Genomic DNA, 16,697 nt, shown 5'->3' with positions numbered 1-16,697 from the left:
ACAATGTGGTCAATACGGTCTGTACACACACAGAGTCCAGGAACCAGTTCACCTGGTCCGGGGCTTTCTGTGTGTAAATGAATACCTGGTAATTATTCAGGATTATAGACCATATGCACAGTGGGAAATAAAGTAATGAATTAAACTTTTAAACACAAATTATGACCCAAAGTTTCTCTACAAGATTGGGATGAAGGTTCAACGGCAGCTGATTTAAGATTAATAAGCATCTGGGTTTGTGGCCGTGAAATAAAATCCAATGCAACAGCAATAACCTTCTCTTTAGAAGTTTAATGTATAAATATTTTATTAGAATACGACTACTACTCTTATTTTTGTGTTCTCTGTTCTGTACTTCAATTATATTCCATATTTATTATCTTCTTTTTCTTGAGCTGTAATTATTCTGTTCTGCCAGAATGAATAAATGATTTTCTAATCTAATTAACTGTTTGTAAATCAGTTGTTTGCTGTAAATTGTTGTATTTAACTCTGATAAACTAATAAACTTATGGGTCAAAACATCCCAAACCAGCGAGGGTCTGTGGTCCTTTAATGGTTTATGAAAACCAGAACCAGATAAGAGCCTGACACGGTGGGAATCCTCCAGATGTGTCATACTCGCTCGGCCTCACTACTCCAAACTCTACACACACGGTCACACACAGACTCACTACAACAGACTCACTTTCATGACTAATGGTGGAGGATAATCCTCGGACTGTCGGATGAAGAGAGCTCCCTCCAGCTGATTTAATAAGAAGTTCTCCTCCATGGAAGGTAAACACTGAACTACATGAGTCTCAACATCTGTGTCTCTTCCTGCTCGTTGATGTGTTGTGTTTGTGTTTGTGTTTGTGTTTGTGTTGGGTCAGACCGGGTGTCCCTGTTGGCTGTCGGTCTGTCTCTCGGCCTCCTGACGCTGCTGCTGCTGGCTCTGCTGTGGTTCTGCCGGTGGAGGAGGAAGAAGAAGGACCAGAGTCTTTACGAGGAGCTGCCGTCCCCAGTTCCCTCAGTCCCATCCGGCTCTGCTCCCGTCATCCAGGTGTCTCAGTGCTCATGGACCACGTCAGTAACACACAGCCCTGGTTCTACTAATACAACATTATCTGTAGTTGATTGTGTTTTTGGTACAATTAATCAGTATCTGTAACTGAGATAAATGTTGAGTTAAAAAAGTGTATAAAGAGAATGTTACAAAACTTAGTAATTGAGTAAACTTGGTCCCTTAACTGTTTTTCTCAGGCCCAGTGAGATCCCGTTCACTTTGCCTCCTCGTTTCACGACACAAACTTGTGGTGAAGTGAAGACGGAGGAGGAAGAGGAGGTGGAGATGAAGATGGAGACGCAGTGCGACAATCTGGCCCATCGAGGGTCACTCTCAGTGAGGAGTGGGTCATTATTATCTTTTTATTTTAATTTAAATTGAAGTGGCTGGAGATGCCAAAGTCATTATGATAATAATTGTTGTGATTTATCAGTCTGGAACAAAGTGGTGAGGTGACTATCAGACCCTTTATAAATGATATTATTATAAATTACCTGAAAGTAATTTTAAGTTTAAAGTCAATCACATTGATTTAAAAACAAATCCTTGTTATTCGACAAACTATTTTAGTAGTTAATTGATAAGTTTACTGTTTTTTATTGGTTCCAGATTCTCAAATGTCAATATTTTAGGCTTTTCTTTGTCATACTAAACTTTTAATTAGCATTAGAAGTTTTGATTGGAGCTCAGGTCACTTTGAACTATGGGAAGTTTTTAGGGACATCTAACGACCAGACAATCAATTAAGGGAATAATCTGCATATTAACTGATAATAATCTTTAGTTGCAGCCTTGTGTTCATTCCTCATATTTTCCACGGGCCTCCCTCAGGTTTGTATCCGGTGGGGACGCTTCTCGCCGGCCTCTACTCGGTTCCTCCTCTAAAGGAGGTGGTGGCTCCTCCGCCCGGCATGGCCACCCGCCTCTGCTTCTCTGTGGAGTACCGACGCAGCGGCGAGCAGCTCGTGGTCACATTGTTCCGTCTGGGCAACGTCCCGCCTCGGTTCCACGGAAACATCACGCTGGTGGAGCTCCGGCTGCTTCCTGACGACCGGCGGCCTCGCCAGGCCAAGGCCCGCGGCACGGGGCCCAACCCCGAGTTCAACGACTGCTTCATCTTCCAGGTGAGGAATCAAACTTCATCCGGAACCTCTCATCTGTTTTAAAAATATGTTTGCTGTAGATTTAGTTTCGTAATTTTTGGTAAAGTTTGTTTGGTCCTCAGGTGTCGGGAGTGTGTGTTCCTCGGAGCATCCTGAGTGTGTGTGTGTTGAGCGTGGAGCAGAACGGGAAGCGCCACGCGGTGGGCAGGGTGCTGCTCCCTCTGGAGGGCGAGCTGGGTCGGGCCGGACGGGTTCTGTGGAGAGACCTGGAGGCCGAGGACGACACACAGGTAAACCACATGTACCTGTTTGAGATGGACGGCACCTCAAAAGTGAAGCCAGAGAGTCTTGACTGCCCCCTGGTGGCAGGTCACAAACCACGGCCTCCTTCATGTTAGTGGATGGGACATGTTAGTACTGAGGCTCAATCTCCTGATTGGCTCCAAATGGCGCCAAGAGCACAAGATGGCCACACCTATATCCCAGATGTTCAGGGTTAGGGTTAGCTTAATATCTGAATGAACGCGTCCTTCTACACACACACACACACACACACACAGACACACACACAGACACTCATAGTCGCTCATCTTCATCTCTCCCAGTGTTCAGAGTTGGGTGATGTGCAGATATCCCTCAGTTACAGTCCGACTCTGCAGCGCCTCTCTGTGGTGGTTCTCAGAGCTCGGGGCCTTCAGCTGCTCACAGACGCAGGTAAAGACGTTTGTCTGGGTTTCATTTAAAAAAAACTCCATCGATAAAACACGAACATGGATCTGAGAACGTGTTGTGTGTGTGTGTTTTTCATGTGTGTGTGTCATTACAGGTGTGTGTGTCCAGGTGAGTTTACAGATACACACTCAGGTGGTGAAGATGAAGCGCAGCTGTGCGGTGACAGGAGACCACGCACAGCCGCACTTCAACCACAGGATGACCTTTAAACTCCGCGTGCAGCACCTGGACGATGCCTGTCTGAGCTTCCAGCTGCAGCAGCCGACCGAAGTCCCCTCAGGTGAGAGGTCAACCCAGTGTTTAAGAGGAACCTTTAGATTTGAACTTGTTACTTAAGGCTCATGTGTTAATGTTTCATCCCAGAGCCTCCGGTCCTGCTGGGAGTTCTGGTTCTGGGGCCCTTCATGTACGCCAGGGGCCAACAGCTGCAGCACTGGATGGACATGGTGAACACGCCACAGGAGCCCGTCCGGCTGTGGCACAGACTGAGCCGGGCCACTTAGCACATGTGTGATGAATTAATAAAAAATGTTTTGTTTTAAAGTATGAATCAAGTACTTTCATTATTTGCCAAACTTCCATCAGAATCAGAATCAGAATCAGAATGTATTTTATTGCCAAGTAGGTTTACACCTACGAGGAATTTGCTCTGGTTATTGGTGCATACAATGAACATAGAACATAAAAACATACAAACACAATAAATGCAACACACGTAAGAAAAGCAATAAAAAGAAACAATATATATTTACTCACTATTTACTTCTTATTTACTTCCCTTTTTCTAATATTTATACAAAGTAACATTTATTTAGACATAAACATATCTAAATAAAATATATATAATAGATAAAAGATATAAAAAGTGAAGTAAAAAGTGAAATTCAAGCTCCATCTTTGAAACAACCATGAAACTGACACCTTATCTATCGAGGAAACTTCGAGTCACAGCTCGGACTTTGAGTTTTAATAAATTTACAGCAACTTTGCTTTTGTGAAACGACCTTTGTCTCTATAGAGTCTGATAGTTTAAAAATCTCTTCCTGTCTTATTCGAAAGATCAATCATATCAATCAAGAGAATTACCAAATCTTAATTAACTAACCTGCATCCTGAATAATTCAGTGAGTTTAATTGAAATGTGTTTTCATTGTTGATTCTCTTCTAGCAGCTCCACAGGCAAAGTTACCTTTTGTCCAGCAGGTGGCGCTCTCCTCCGGAGTGTCGGTGAGAGCAGCTGCAGTTTGAAGCAGCGAGTGAGGAAGCAGGAAGTGTTGTCAACGTGTTATAGAGTTAAAAACAGTTTTCAGAGGATTTAATGTTGATGAGACGTCATGAAGATAAATGAGAACATTTCACTGGAGGGACAAAGAGTCCTGCTGGTTCCCTACAATGAGAACCACGTGTCCAGGTAACGAGGCTCTGTTTACTCTCGTTACATCTGTTATTACTTCTTATCATCTTCGAGTTTGAATTGATCCTTTAAAAGTCTGACTTCAACCTTCAATCATATGATAATAATAGCATATGTATTATATATAATAATAACAATAACAGTCTTTATTCAGACATTTATTCTAATTATTATTTATCTTTTTCTTAGAGGACAGTTAGAATGATCTGACTTTCTTCATTTAACCTTCAATCCTCTAATAATAATAATAATAATAAACTTTTATTTATAAAGCAGGTTTATAAAGTCACAGACATAGAAACAGCTGATCAGCATTTCCATGGACACACTCATCATTCCCATGGGACGCCAGTGACATCCTTAGAAGCTTCATGTCTAACGTGTTTCTGATCCAGCTGCTCTCTGCTCTGCTCAGGTATCACGAGTGGATGAAGTCTCCTGAGCTGCAGCAGCTGACCGCCTCCGAGCCGCTGACCCTGGAGCAGGAGCACGACATGCAGAGGAGCTGGAGGGAGGACCACGACAGTGAGGAGTCCTCTGTCTTTCATGTGCAAGAAAATAATATCAGCTTTTATAATTACAGCCTGAATCAGTGGGTTATGACCCGTAGCCACCAGACTATTGTCATTTTTTAGTCACCGCCAAATTTAAAGTTGCGTGTTTTTGCTTCAAACCAAAGTTAAATAGCTTTTAATCAGTTTTTATTACAATCTTTCATCTTGGCTTAAAGATCCTGATTGAAAAGCTGTTTTTTATGTGATTTGGTTTTCTTTGTTTGTGCCAGAGTGCACGTTCATCATCCTGGACAAGCAGCTGTGGAAGGATCCCGGCGTCGAGGAGGAGCAGTGCATGCTGGGAGACGTCAACATCTTCCTGACGGACCCCACGGATCCGTCCTTGGCTGAGCTGGAGATCATGATTGCAGGTGAAGTGTTAACGTAATGAAATGTCTTAAATCTGCCTGTTTTACGTGTCAACAATTGAAAATACATTTCGGCACAAAATGTTCTTGATGCTGATAAAGTTTGTTATTTTAAACCAGAGGCCAGTTACAGAGGGCGGGGCCTCGGGAAGGAGGTGACACGGATGATGATGAGTTACGGTGAGCTGCCTCAGGAGTTTTAAATCACTTCAGATTGAACTCTGGTTTGATTCTGACTCAGTGACTTTGTGTTGTCTACCACTAGGTGTCACCAAACTCGGGATCAAAAAGTTTCAAGCGAAAATCGGGCTGGACAACGAGGTCAGCGTGGGCATGTTCAAGAAACTTCACTTTCATGAGGTAAGGAGACTCGCCTGCTCCGGCTGTGAACACCACAGCTCTGTCCGTGGATGTAAACACAGTGTGTGTTTGTGTGTGTTGCAGGTGTCGGTGTGTAAGGTGTTCAAAGAGGTGACCCTGGAGATGACGGTGGACGAGGCCGTGCGGACGGGGCTTCTGGACGAGACGGCCTTCATGAAGGAGAGGGACTACACACAGGCCTGCAGGGACAGACAGGAGCTGGTCTCACAGTGACACGTGAAGACGTCTCAAAGACTTCCTGCAATGAAGGAAACACCTGGAGACACGCCAGACTGAAAACAGTCGTTTGCTTCAAACACATGCAGCAGAGTCCTCTATTTAATGTCTCGCTCTATGTCTCTTGTCTGTAACACTATGATTCCTCAAACCCTGCAGAGGTAACTGAGTACATTTACTCAAAGTACTCAACATAGTTTCAGGGTGCCGGGACTTCTACTGCATCGTTTACTTCAGAATATATTCTCCTTCTCCCTCTCTACCTGGAGATACCAGTTGCACCATGTGCTCACAACAGTATTGTACTTGCACGTGATTATTCCATCACTATGTTTTTTATCTGATTTTTAAAAGGAAAATCATGTAGGAAAAATAAGCGTTTCCATTTTTATCTCTTCTAACATGTTTGTGTCATGTTCTTCCAAACTGCAGCATCAGGCGACACACAAAAAACAAAAAGACAAACTTGACAAACGTGTTTCTTGCTGTGCAAAAGCCATTTAATGACGCCGACGATGAAGCTGTACAGAGGCAGCGATTTCAGAAATCAGCAGCTGAAACCAAAAGAAAGAGGGAAGTAATCCGTCTGCGGTATTTAATTTATTCATTTTAGATCTTAAATAAAAACCTCTGTTTCCCCTTAAAGAACAAATCAGGTCAAGTTTATCCTGCAGCTGAGATTCGAGCGATGCATTTGCTGATGTGTTTCTGTATATTGAGAAATGATGGGTAGGGAGTGTGATAGGTTGAACAACAGAAAACCAGAGACAGAGGGGAAGTGGGGAAAATACAGTTTGAAGCATGATTTGATCAAACAAGGATGATTTCAAGCTAGAGGGCAAACTCATGCAAAACGTTTTTGAAATTTAGTGCAGTGAACAGGAAGTTCATCCAGTGAACAGGAAGTTCATCCAGCACAAGACTGATACCAGATTTTCAGGATCAATATCAGACATCGGTCACGTGCGATATATTTTGATGTCGAGATCAAATCTGCTGGTGAATCAGTTTGGTTCCACGTTGCATTAGCTGCTTCCACTGATGTTAGACTGTAAAGACGCTTGTGAAGGTCGGAGCTCTACATTCACACAGTCTGACACCGACTGGCGGAGGCACAACTCTGACTGGCAGTGAACACGTGGCTCCAGTGCAGCGGACAGGGCCACCGGACATTTAAAAACATGCTGTAGTACAAAGAGGATACAAGCGCGACAACAATTCCATAGGAATTTAAGACGATTTTAACACATTTGTCCGTCCCCCTTTCTGTCTTCCCCTCCCGCCAACAGGGTGAGAGGATGCAGGGTTGCCCATCTGAATGAAAATCATGATTTCAGCGTATAAAAAAAAAAAAAAAAAGAAGATCCCAGGATTCATAGGTGAGCTGAAAGCCTGCAGGTGTCAGTTTTCATGTTTCTTTCAGGTTTTTCTAGTTCTTGGACGTTTGCGTGGATTCAAGAAACTCCCTCGCAGCAGACGACAGGTTGTGCACCAGTTGTCTGACCACGCCCTCCTGCTCTTTGGCCCAGGTGAGGCAGTCAGCCATGCCGATGTTGATCGGCACGCACACGTCCTCCTTCTTCAGGTCGGTCAGCTGGCAGGCGGCGGCGACTCCGGCCAATCCCAGCAGCAGCAGGAGGAGGAGTTTGAACAGGAGGCCAACGAGAGAACGCCGAGGTTTAGGAGCCGATATCACGACAACTTTTTTATCTGCTGAGATACAACAAGTGTCAAGTTAAACACAATATTAACAAATCAACTACACTAATTAAACGCCTATAATGGTCTGTTATCATCATCATCTGTCAGTAGAAGACAAACATGGCAGACGTGTGTTGTCCTCACCTGCTGCCTGTCCGTTCTTTTTCTTCTTCTCCTCGCTCTTCTTCTTCTGTTGTTCCTTTGCAGCTGCGGCCGCCTTCTGAGTGTTGTACTCTTTCCTCCTCTTCTCCTTCTCCTCCGCCTTCTCTCGTTTACGCACCTCCTTCTCCTTGGCCTCCCGCTCCCTCTGCTTCACCTCCCGCTTCCTCTCCAGCTCTGATGGGTGGGGGGGGGTAAAATCAGACACATGAACATCACATGTTCTCATAAAATGTTATTATTCACATGAGAAATTAAATTTTAATTGGAAAATTAGATTGAGTCAATATTCCCTTGCATAAATTATTTTACATTTAATTTAGGAGGCAGTTAATGCTTAGAAGTGTGATAATCTTAAGGTTTGATATAAATATATATTAATGACTTTATTTCAAAGCCCGAGCACAAACCTTTTTCCCTCAGAAGACGCTTCTCTCGAGCGCGATCCACCTCGTCCTGAATCTCCCTCATGTGCTGCAGAACCTGGAGAGAAGAAGAAGAAGAACAGACTTTTAGTTTGAAGTACTAACGTGTGACCTGGATGATTGATCGCTCTGCAGTCCTCCGTCACCTTGGAGGAACATTGTTTGCACTGTTTCTCGTCCAGACAGTCTCCTGCTGCCTTGGCCAGGCCGGCCTCCAGAGGGTTGTCCTTCAGATCCAACCACCTCAGACTCTGGAGAATTAAACACAAAGAAGCCACTTCACACTTCATGTTGTTGAAGACAAGCAGAGCAATAAAGTATATCAGGAATAATCAGCACTAGTTCAAGTAGATCACCAAGTGTTTACCATTAAAGACATAAAGTTAGATGTTTGTTAGATTACTGTACAGATATGAGAGTGTTATCGATCTTCTCATCCAGATTTTCATATCCACACTGTTCAAATAAACTCGTGGACACTCACCCTGAGCTGGGAGAAGCTGACGGGCAGAACATTCAACTTGTTGTTGTACAGATCCAGATGTTGAAGGTACACCAGGTTCCCCAGGTCGTCTGGTAAACAGGTCAGCTGGTTTTTGCTCAGATCCACCTTGATGAGGTGGGTCAGGTTGCAGAACTCTGGCTGCGCGAAAAGGAAACAGAGTCAAAGAGAAATGAGCGTTAGAGACAATGTGGGAAAATGTGCAGATGAGCCAAATGACGTCAGGATGAATGAAGAGTGAGAAACAAACTGAGACAGGATGTTAGAGGCGGTTGTTCCCAGACTTTACTGAAGTAACAGAGAGACTTAAAGAAACTGACTTAAATCTCAATTTAACACACATCAAAATCTACACCATAAAACCTGACTTCACTTCTTTAAGACTGAAACAGGTTGGAATATGAAGAGGTTGCGTCCCGGGAGTGTAGAGTTGTGTTCATACTCACAGGGAGGGACGTGATGTTGTTGCAGGACAAGTCCACAATAGTCACTTTGGGGAATAAAGCCTGCAGAGACAAATCACAACATGAGTTCATTAACACATTGTATTTCCTCAACATCCTCAAATCGTTCTCCCTTCTCAAGTCTTTGCTGGATGTTGGTGGTAAAGCTTCCACATGAGCTTTATACCTAATTTGCAGGTTCTGGAAGTTTTCAACAACTTTAACTGAATCACGGGTTTGATGGATTTCTACATCGACGTCCACCGATGATTCACGCGGCTCCTTTTTGTCAAATGACAACTGAATGAGTACAGTCACATAAAATGTGCACTGCTTTAATGATATATTTACATGTTGGACTCGTTAAATTGAAGTAACTGAGGACTGCAGTGAGATCGATGAGGTGGAAAAAAAAAAGAAGCAACATCTGGAATAAACTGCACAAGTATAAAGTACCGTGAACTGGTGTATATGTACTTCGTTACTCTGCTCCACTGTGTAACTGCACGTTGCATTGAAGTATATGAACATGTGATCAGTCCGGTATAGGACTGGTAAGGGACCGGTATAGGACCAGTGTGGGACTGGTATGGGACTGGTACAGGACCGGAGTGGGACTGGTATAGGAACGGTATAGGACCGGTATGGAGCTGGTATGGGACCGGTATAGTCCAGATAGAGTCCCGATATAGGACCGGTGCGGAACTGGTATGGGACCGGTATAGTCCCGGTATAGGACTGGTGTGGGACTGGTATAGGACCGCTATAGGACCGGTGTTGGGCCGGTTCCCTGGGCTGCAGCCCCCCGACACTCACCAGCTCTCGGACCGGGACCTCGGTGAGGTTACACAGGCTCAGGTCCGCCTCGTTCCCGCTGATTTTGTCCCTCAGGTTCAACACTCGGCTGCTTTTACTCATCCTGCGGGTTTGACAGGAGGAGACACTTCAGGGACAGACACACACACCGGGGGACACAACTTTAACCACCGGGGGAACCGTCGCTCCGGCCCGGGGAACCGAAACCCCTGCTCACCTGGTTCTGAAGCCGCCACACGATCGAGGAAGGAAGGAAGAGAATCGAGCCGAGCAGCTTCTGGAGACGAAGAAAGTTTGAGCAGCGAACCGAGCTGATTCTGTCTCAATGGAGATACACGTCACTGCTTGGACCACGGAGAAGAGGAGCGGCGGCCAGCAGCGCCCCCTGCAGCCCCGGAGGAGAACTCCACACAGGGGCCGTACCGATACTTTGTGAAAGAAATTTACCGATAGTTTGTTCAATAATTATCACTTTTTTAAAGAATTAAAAGTTTATTAGGCTTCAAATCACATGACACATGCCTATATTATTTAATATTTAATTCCAACTACACGTTGGTTAAGAAGATGATGTCTAACTAAACCACCGTGACCGCTATTGTTTAAATAAATAATAAATAGAGTTTAGTAGCACTTACATGTATAACTTATAGTTTGGCTTACTTGATTCTTGTTGCTCTGGGTTTGTTCCCTCATGGTTGAATGCACTTATTGTAAGCCATTAAGATTACATAAAATAAAAAAAAGGTTTTATAATGCATCTATAGATCTGCTCTCTAATTAATAATAAAAACACACATGGAAACATTCCTCTCACTTTAATGTGAATTAAAAGCAATGCACACGGACACAGTGTATATCTACGAGGGTAACATACATTTTTGCTTAAACATACATGCTTCATTTCTCAATAATATAGGCATTAATGGATTCCTAAACTACTTTATTTATAACATGTCAAATATGTTCCCATCAATACCAGTCATTTCAGGAGGATTATGATGTGTACAGCCCATTACACTCTTACTGCTTTAAAGCTGCATCAGAAACTCCAACTCTGTGTTTTTATTATTCATGCCCTATAACTACAGGTCATAGTTCCAATTTAAGAACATATAGATTAAAAATAGTGCTACAGAGATGAGGTAGAACACGCAGAAAGCCTTGTTGACTCTTTGTGCCACTCGGGTCCAGTATCCAGGTTTCGGTTCTTCTCCTCTGCTCTTCAGGAGCAGATTCAAAGCTTTTATCTCGTCCAACAGATTTTCTGAGACGTGACTCTCCTCCATCAGTCGGCTGCTGCTTTTCTGAAAAGCAGTTTACAAAGAGTAGACTGAGGTAAACAGTTAAAACCAATGTCAGGCACCAGAAGCATTTGATATTCCTAGTTTTGTTGATATCTCGTTGTAAGAACCTTTCCATTTTTAGAGGATATGATTATTATCCTGCTCTAAGTTAATTCACATCATCCATGTAAAAAAGAAAACTCATTAAAACTCCATCCAGACATCACTGCACAACATTAGTTCTTTTTATGATTTTATTTTAAAAACGTGCAACTTAACTCTAACCTCTTGGAAACCAAAAGGTTCTGAAGCCCTTTTACCAAGAGACCGAACTTGGTATGAGTAAAACTGTTTATTTGAATCTGAAAAGATGCATCAAAGAAAAAACATGGTTAATACACAATTAAAATAACACAATGAATCAATTTCCATGTCAAATTCAAATCATAGACATAGAAATAATGATAAAATAGATCCTTATCATAGTCAAAAGTCCACTAAACGCTTTGTTTCATATAAACAATTTTCCATCAGTGGTGTGATGTTATAAAGAACATTTACTTAGTTACAATACTTTCCACTGTACTTTTTGAGACAGGAAGTGAATTGGTTTACTGATCCATTCCGAGCGACCAGGCTACTTTAGATATGGGGATAAAGTCAGAATACCTTTGAGTATATTTAAAGGGAATACTTAATTAATTTTACTTAAGTAGAAAATGTATTCGTACTTTAATATGCTCTTGTCTGTTTATTAACTTTTACTTTGGTAAATTTCTCTCTCTCTCTCTCTCTCTCTCTCTCTCTCTCTCTCTCTATAAAATGACAATTCTCCCCTTCCTCACAGTTGAATGAGATGGATTTACCTTGTTTGCCTTCTTCTTCCGTCTCGTCGTCCCGTGGCGCCGAGTCTTTCTCGATCAGATACATCACCAGAACCGTCTCCAGGAGGCTGAGCATCATCAGACTAAAAACCCCGATACAGTAAACCGCTGAAGAGAGAGGGCCGCGTCATTTACACAGATAAATAACCACTAATTTGCTGTTAGTGATATGAGCTGAAGATTGTGAGCTTCTCTACCGATCAGTGGAATGCTGTTTGACGATGACGGCAGAATTTCATTCAGAATAAGCTGCATGACGGTGATGGCGAGCAGCACGGTGATCTTGAAGCCCAGCTTCTCGCCGCCGCTGTCCGAGATCATGAAGGAGGACAAGTCCAGACAGAGTAAGAACAGGATAGGAAGGATGAAGTTGACGATGTAGAGGGCCGACCTCCTCTTCATGTTGACCTGTTGAGTTAGGTTGAGCGGATTGACCCACACGCTTGAAGAAAGAGAGAATTCAAACAGCAGCTTTGTTCCACTTACTGTGTAAATGACCGAGGTCTGGCTGTGCAAAAAAATTTTGTTTGTTATGCTGGAGACTGTGATGTTGATGAACAGCCACTCAGACTGGATCCTCATCACGTCTCGAGACTCCTCAGTGATCTGTGCAGAGCTGAGGTGATGGACCAGTTTGATTTCCTCGTCTCAAGTGGGAGAAAAACACCAAAAGGAGATTTTAATTAGGTTGGTAAAAGGAAAAACACGTGGCTCCCTCATTGTCAGTCATACATTTCCTCCATGTTAGTGGATGGGAACAAATGAAAAAGTCAAGATACACGTTTTTCTCAAAGATCGTTTCTGTCATTTTTAGGTACCATCCCACCGATATATGTTCAAGTGCTCATGCTCCTGGTTTTTGGTTTTAATGAGATATTTGATGTTATAGAAATGGGGTGAATCATCGTGATTGACAGCTGACACAAGTGTCCATCCTCACCAGAGTGAATGAATGACTTGAAGGTGAGGTTGCAGCTCTGAGTGTCGAAGGGGAACTTGTAAATCTGCATCCTGCAGGTGCTGGTCAGGACCTGATCATTCACAATCTCCACGTTACCCTGAGATGTAAGGGTGATATAAGGACTGGGAGGGGCGTTGTCCCTCTCTGTCCTGTTTGACAAAACAAAAACACACAGCGTCTCAACACAAGTGAAAGTACACAATGAACTATGACCAGTATACTGTGTTGACTGCAACTGAAACATATCTACGGAAATTACTTTCACGTCTTAATCCCTCTACTCCTTTGGATTTCTTGTATGAACCTAGTACTTCAAATACCTCATTCACCTTCCTGTACAATCAATTAATCAATCAATCAGTCAATCAAACTTTATTTGTATGGCACATTTAATATAGGTCATAGCAGATCAAGGTGCTTCAAAATGTACTGATGAGCCAATACCATAAAATGGATAAAAGCAAATATTAAAAAATAAATTAAAAAAGACATTCTAATAATATTAACTGTCATAAAACATTAAATGAAATAACATTAATGTTTGCAACTCAATAACATCAATAAATGATAATTACTCAAGGTTAAGTTAGTCATTATGGGCTCTGTGAGTGTGAGTGTGCACATTCTTTAGAACTTACATCTCCACAATCGTGATATCTGGCTTCCACATTAATTCATTGGGAATGGACAAATAGCTAATACCACAAAACTCATCGGGATCCCAACTGACAAAGTCATTTTGCCACCACTGCAGAGGAGACAAAGCAAGAGGAAGAATTCAACCGGACAAAAGCAACATAGGAGTTTTCCAACAGAGCAGGAGAGAAGGAATTCATGAAGTCCAAAAGTCCTTTGGTCCTCGAGGGGAACTCACCATTGTGGTCCAAACGTAAGGGACGAATTTCTGGTCCTTCTCTTTCTACGAGGAAAAGACACACGAGTTAAAAATCTGCTGCAACTGCAGAGTTTTAAGGTTGTGAGGTGAAACGTAAAAAAGATTGTCATTGTCTCAGAATACAGAAAAAACATATAATGAGATTATGAGACTATTGTCAAATTGAGAAAAAGTCATAATATCACGAGAGTAAATCTATTTCCTGTAAGTCAGGATATTATAACTTCATTCTCGATCCTCCAGGCAAGTGGAAACATGACGAACTTATTGCAATAAATTATAAAACATTAATCTTCATTTGAAAGCTCACGCTTCCTAACCACAGACAGGATGATGCTAATGTGAGGCATATAGGAAATGCACATAAATGGCCACCAGATATAATGTGATTCTGTGATGTGAGAGACAAACAGACCAATTCAACCTTCTTGGACATTAAACAGCTGTAATGACCACCTACCACTTCTAGAATGGCATAGAGCAGCAAATCCAGGTGGACCTCTGTGGGCGTCTTGTAGTTTTGAACAGGTCGGTTCATGTAGAACAGTTTGGACCTTTGGGTGAGGTTCAGGTGGTCTAAAACATCTTGATAACTGCAGTTCTCCTCAGCTGCCGCCCCCCCTGCAAACAAGACACCTTCACCATCAGTCGCCGGAGACCACCAGGGGCAACTTTGGTGAACTTTGACCCGTGACGTTCTCCTGCAGTTATATTTGTGGGACCCTAAAATTACATCGGAGCCGACGCCCACCACAAAGCCGGGGCCAAGGCACCCAACCCCCCCCCCCCCCCCCCCCCCCACACACACACACACACACACACACACACACCGCAGGAAGCTGCGGAATCACAGAGGCGCTCTGTCAATTTCCTGTTGTTTAGAAATCGATGAGCTCCATCCATCATTTTTCTCGTCATTTTAAACACTCAAAGTGCTTTATGCTAAAAGCCACATTTACACACACTAACAAACAACGCTTTTCTATTATGCATCATCCCCAGAGGCACATCTGGGAAGGCCCACACCTGCAGTTCGGCTCGAACCACTTACATTCCGTTCAGGGGGATGACCCGCTTCACCTCCTGAGCCACAGAGCACCGCCGCCCTTGAAGAACACGCTTCAATGTTGTAGGTTTTATCTTTTGTATGTTTTAAATGGTGCCTATAAAGAAATGATTGGGTCCCGGACAAAGAATTCTGACCAGTTTAGGGGATCCTCTGACTTTTACCTGTAGCGCCACCATGAGGTTACAGAACTAATGTCTGGGAAACATCAGCACTTCAGCCGCGGGATAACCACAGACCAGTAAGTGCAGCTTTACGGTCCTGTAAGAAGGGTCTTAGATCTAAGTCATTAAATATTCATCCCAAACGTGAACATTTGCAGTTATACACAGTGTTTGTGATGACGTGGATCCATTATGAGACGGACGGATGTTGGCGACAGCGAGGACACTGCCGCAAATAAATGTTATCATTAAATTCTACATGTTTGCTACGTCCACGTCAAACTAATACATGTTGTTAAAAGCTAAACCAGCAGTTTTCTCTTGTATTTCTAACTGTTTTGTATTTAACTGACAGGAAACAGTATTGATTTTGATAATGTGAAGTCTCTATTTAAATGCCTGCTCCTCTCTGTAGAAACACCCTTCAACCCGACAGCTTGTTCTGGTTTCCAATTAACCCAACTCCCAGTCTCCACGTAATTGAACTGTGCTAGGAAGCACCAAGGAAAACCCACATAGACCCGATAATAATTAATTTAGTTTGAGTTAATTCAAAATACTTCATGGAAAACACAAGGCGCAGCAGGAGAGCAAACCAAAGAGCTCAAAATGTTCAGAAAATACAAGAAAATATGAATATGTTCGCTTTACTGAATGTGTCCTTTTCCCCTCCTCGGTTTGATTCTTCATCTCTGGGTTAAACTACCACAAAAGATCCAGATAACACTGATTCTTGCATCAGATATTTTCACTTTGTCGATTTTAATGAACCTCTAAAGAAGAAATAATTAGAAAAACACCTTGAATGCATCAAGTGCAGACATCTTCATAGTCAATCACGACAGGAAGCTTTTAAAAATGAAGCATTAGGTCGGACTGACCACAGAAGAGGGAGAGAGCAGTTTCAATTAAAAGCTGTTCACAGCGAGGCCTGTGGATAACGTGGATAATCAGCATCGACTCAGACGCCACAGGACTCACCTGAGAGGAGGAGCAGGAGGAGGAGGACGCCACCGAGCATCTCTGGCCTCAGATGCATCAGAGTGTGTGAGACGCGTGTGCAGCAGACGATGGAGGCACACTAACCAGTTGTGTTGACACTAGTGGGACACTGGTAGTGGGCGGGGAAAAGTGAGGCACCATTCCTCTCTCTCATACCAACCCACACCCACACACACACACGCACACCCACACACAGACACACTCAAACAAACTCTTTGGTTAATTTGTTGTGTGTCGGGCCATTTGTTTTATAAATATGAACAACATGACTGCTCCCCCAAAGCGTCTCGATTGCCCCCTGGTGGTTGTTTGTAGAATAAACCCTGCCTCCTCCGTGTTAGTGGACTGGACTAAAACCTCAAAATACACGTTAAATACATTTCTCCTGGTTTTAACCACCTCCGCAGGGGAGGTTTATGCTGTTGTCTATGCTTGTTCGTTTCTCTATGTTAATTAGCAGGATAACCTAACTAATAAAAAATTCATTTTCTAGATGTCTACCTGATAGTGCTGTAGCTAAATTTAAGGAAATAATCCCAATTACATTTAAACCCGTATTAGCAGTAGATATAAACAA

The 16,697-nt window shown here is 43.0% G+C and overlaps 4 protein-coding genes across 5 annotated transcripts; 2 read left to right on the top strand and 2 right to left on the bottom strand.

The window, feature by feature from the left end:
* Positions 1 to 635: 635 nt before the first annotated feature.
* Positions 636 to 3,386, top strand: syt15 (synaptotagmin XV). Its single transcript, XM_053414125.1, has 8 exons — positions 636 to 780; positions 876 to 1,068; positions 1,246 to 1,391; positions 1,880 to 2,172; positions 2,274 to 2,441; positions 2,757 to 2,865; positions 2,978 to 3,163; positions 3,247 to 3,386. Exons 1-8 carry the CDS (start codon positions 774 to 776, stop codon positions 3,384 to 3,386), a joined length of 1,242 nt encoding a protein of 413 aa, XP_053270100.1. The 5' UTR covers positions 636 to 773.
* A 735-nt stretch (positions 3,387 to 4,121) lies between these two features.
* Positions 4,122 to 7,215, top strand: nat9 (N-acetyltransferase 9 (GCN5-related, putative)). The gene is made up of 6 exons (XM_053414191.1): positions 4,122 to 4,294; positions 4,713 to 4,822; positions 5,082 to 5,222; positions 5,340 to 5,399; positions 5,485 to 5,579; positions 5,664 to 7,215. The coding sequence occupies exons 1-6, from the start codon at positions 4,218 to 4,220 to the stop codon at positions 5,811 to 5,813; spliced, it is 633 nt and encodes a 210-aa protein (XP_053270166.1). The 5' UTR covers positions 4,122 to 4,217; the 3' UTR covers positions 5,814 to 7,215.
* lrrc59 (leucine rich repeat containing 59) lies at positions 6,295 to 10,226 on the bottom strand. 2 transcript variants are annotated; one of them, XM_053414189.1, is made up of 8 exons: positions 10,080 to 10,226; positions 9,863 to 9,965; positions 9,050 to 9,109; positions 8,586 to 8,744; positions 8,248 to 8,352; positions 8,087 to 8,159; positions 7,662 to 7,853; positions 6,295 to 7,529 (listed from the first exon to the last, which is right to left on the bottom strand). In XM_053414189.1, the coding sequence occupies exons 2-8, from the start codon at positions 9,962 to 9,964 to the stop codon at positions 7,246 to 7,248; spliced, it is 975 nt and encodes a 324-aa protein (XP_053270164.1). In that variant the 5' UTR covers position 9,965; positions 10,080 to 10,226; the 3' UTR covers positions 6,295 to 7,245. The 2 variants fall into 2 exon arrangements, with proteins under 2 accessions (XP_053270164.1, XP_053270165.1); XM_053414190.1 differs by having other exon boundaries at positions 6,295 to 7,526.
* A 721-nt stretch (positions 10,227 to 10,947) lies between these two features.
* Positions 10,948 to 16,139, bottom strand: LOC128427239 (5-hydroxytryptamine receptor 3A-like). The gene is made up of 10 exons (XM_053414333.1): positions 16,100 to 16,139; positions 14,349 to 14,524; positions 13,868 to 13,912; positions 13,632 to 13,741; positions 12,973 to 13,142; positions 12,519 to 12,679; positions 12,230 to 12,440; positions 12,015 to 12,140; positions 11,482 to 11,510; positions 10,948 to 11,169 (listed from the first exon to the last, which is right to left on the bottom strand). Exons 1-10 carry the CDS (start codon positions 16,137 to 16,139, stop codon positions 10,948 to 10,950), a joined length of 1,290 nt encoding a protein of 429 aa, XP_053270308.1.
* Positions 16,140 to 16,697: the final 558 nt, after the last annotated feature.

This window comes from Pleuronectes platessa, chromosome 21 (assembly GCF_947347685.1).
Source record: "Pleuronectes platessa chromosome 21, fPlePla1.1, whole genome shotgun sequence".
NCBI classification, from domain to species: domain Eukaryota; kingdom Metazoa; phylum Chordata; class Actinopteri; order Pleuronectiformes; family Pleuronectidae; genus Pleuronectes; species Pleuronectes platessa.
Note: the sequence above shows the minus strand (reverse complement) of the source record. Positions and strands in the feature narration are given on the sequence as shown.

Excerpts from the sequence above, each read along its gene's own strand:
- syt15 (XM_053414125.1), top strand. Across the intron at positions 1,069-1,245 it reads TCTCAGTGCTCATGGACCAC|GCCCAGTGAGATCCCGTTCA; the intron begins GTCAGTAACACA and ends TGTTTTTCTCAG. Across the intron at positions 2,173-2,273 it reads ACGACTGCTTCATCTTCCAG|GTGTCGGGAGTGTGTGTTCC; the intron begins GTGAGGAATCAA and ends TTTGGTCCTCAG.
- nat9 (XM_053414191.1), top strand. The coding sequence starts at position 4,218 with ATGAAGATAAATGAGAACATTTCACTGGAGGGACAAAGAGTCCTGCTG. Across the intron at positions 5,223-5,339 it reads GCTGGAGATCATGATTGCAG|AGGCCAGTTACAGAGGGCGG; the intron begins GTGAAGTGTTAA and ends ATTTTAAACCAG. Across the intron at positions 5,400-5,484 it reads ACGGATGATGATGAGTTACG|GTGTCACCAAACTCGGGATC; the intron begins GTGAGCTGCCTC and ends GTCTACCACTAG.
- lrrc59 (XM_053414189.1), bottom strand. The coding sequence starts at position 9,964 with ATGAGTAAAAGCAGCCGAGTGTTGAACCTGAGGGACAAAATCAGCGGG. Across the intron at positions 9,110-9,862 it reads AGGTCCCGGTCCGAGAGCTG|GCTTTATTCCCCAAAGTGAC; the intron begins GTGAGTGTCGGG and ends TTGTCTCTGCAG. Across the intron at positions 8,353-8,585 it reads TCAGCTTCTCCCAGCTCAGG|AGTCTGAGGTGGTTGGATCT; the intron begins GTGAGTGTCCAC and ends TTAATTCTCCAG.
- LOC128427239 (XM_053414333.1), bottom strand. The coding sequence starts at position 16,139 with ATGCTCGGTGGCGTCCTCCTCCTCCTGCTCCTCCTCTCAG. Across the intron at positions 14,525-16,099 it reads CCTCCTGCTCCTCCTCTCAG|GTGTCTTGTTTGCAGGGGGG; the intron begins GTGAGTCCTGTG and ends CTGATGGTGAAG. Across the intron at positions 13,913-14,348 it reads TCTATGCCATTCTAGAAGTG|AAAGAGAAGGACCAGAAATT; the intron begins GTAGGTGGTCAT and ends TTTTCCTCGTAG.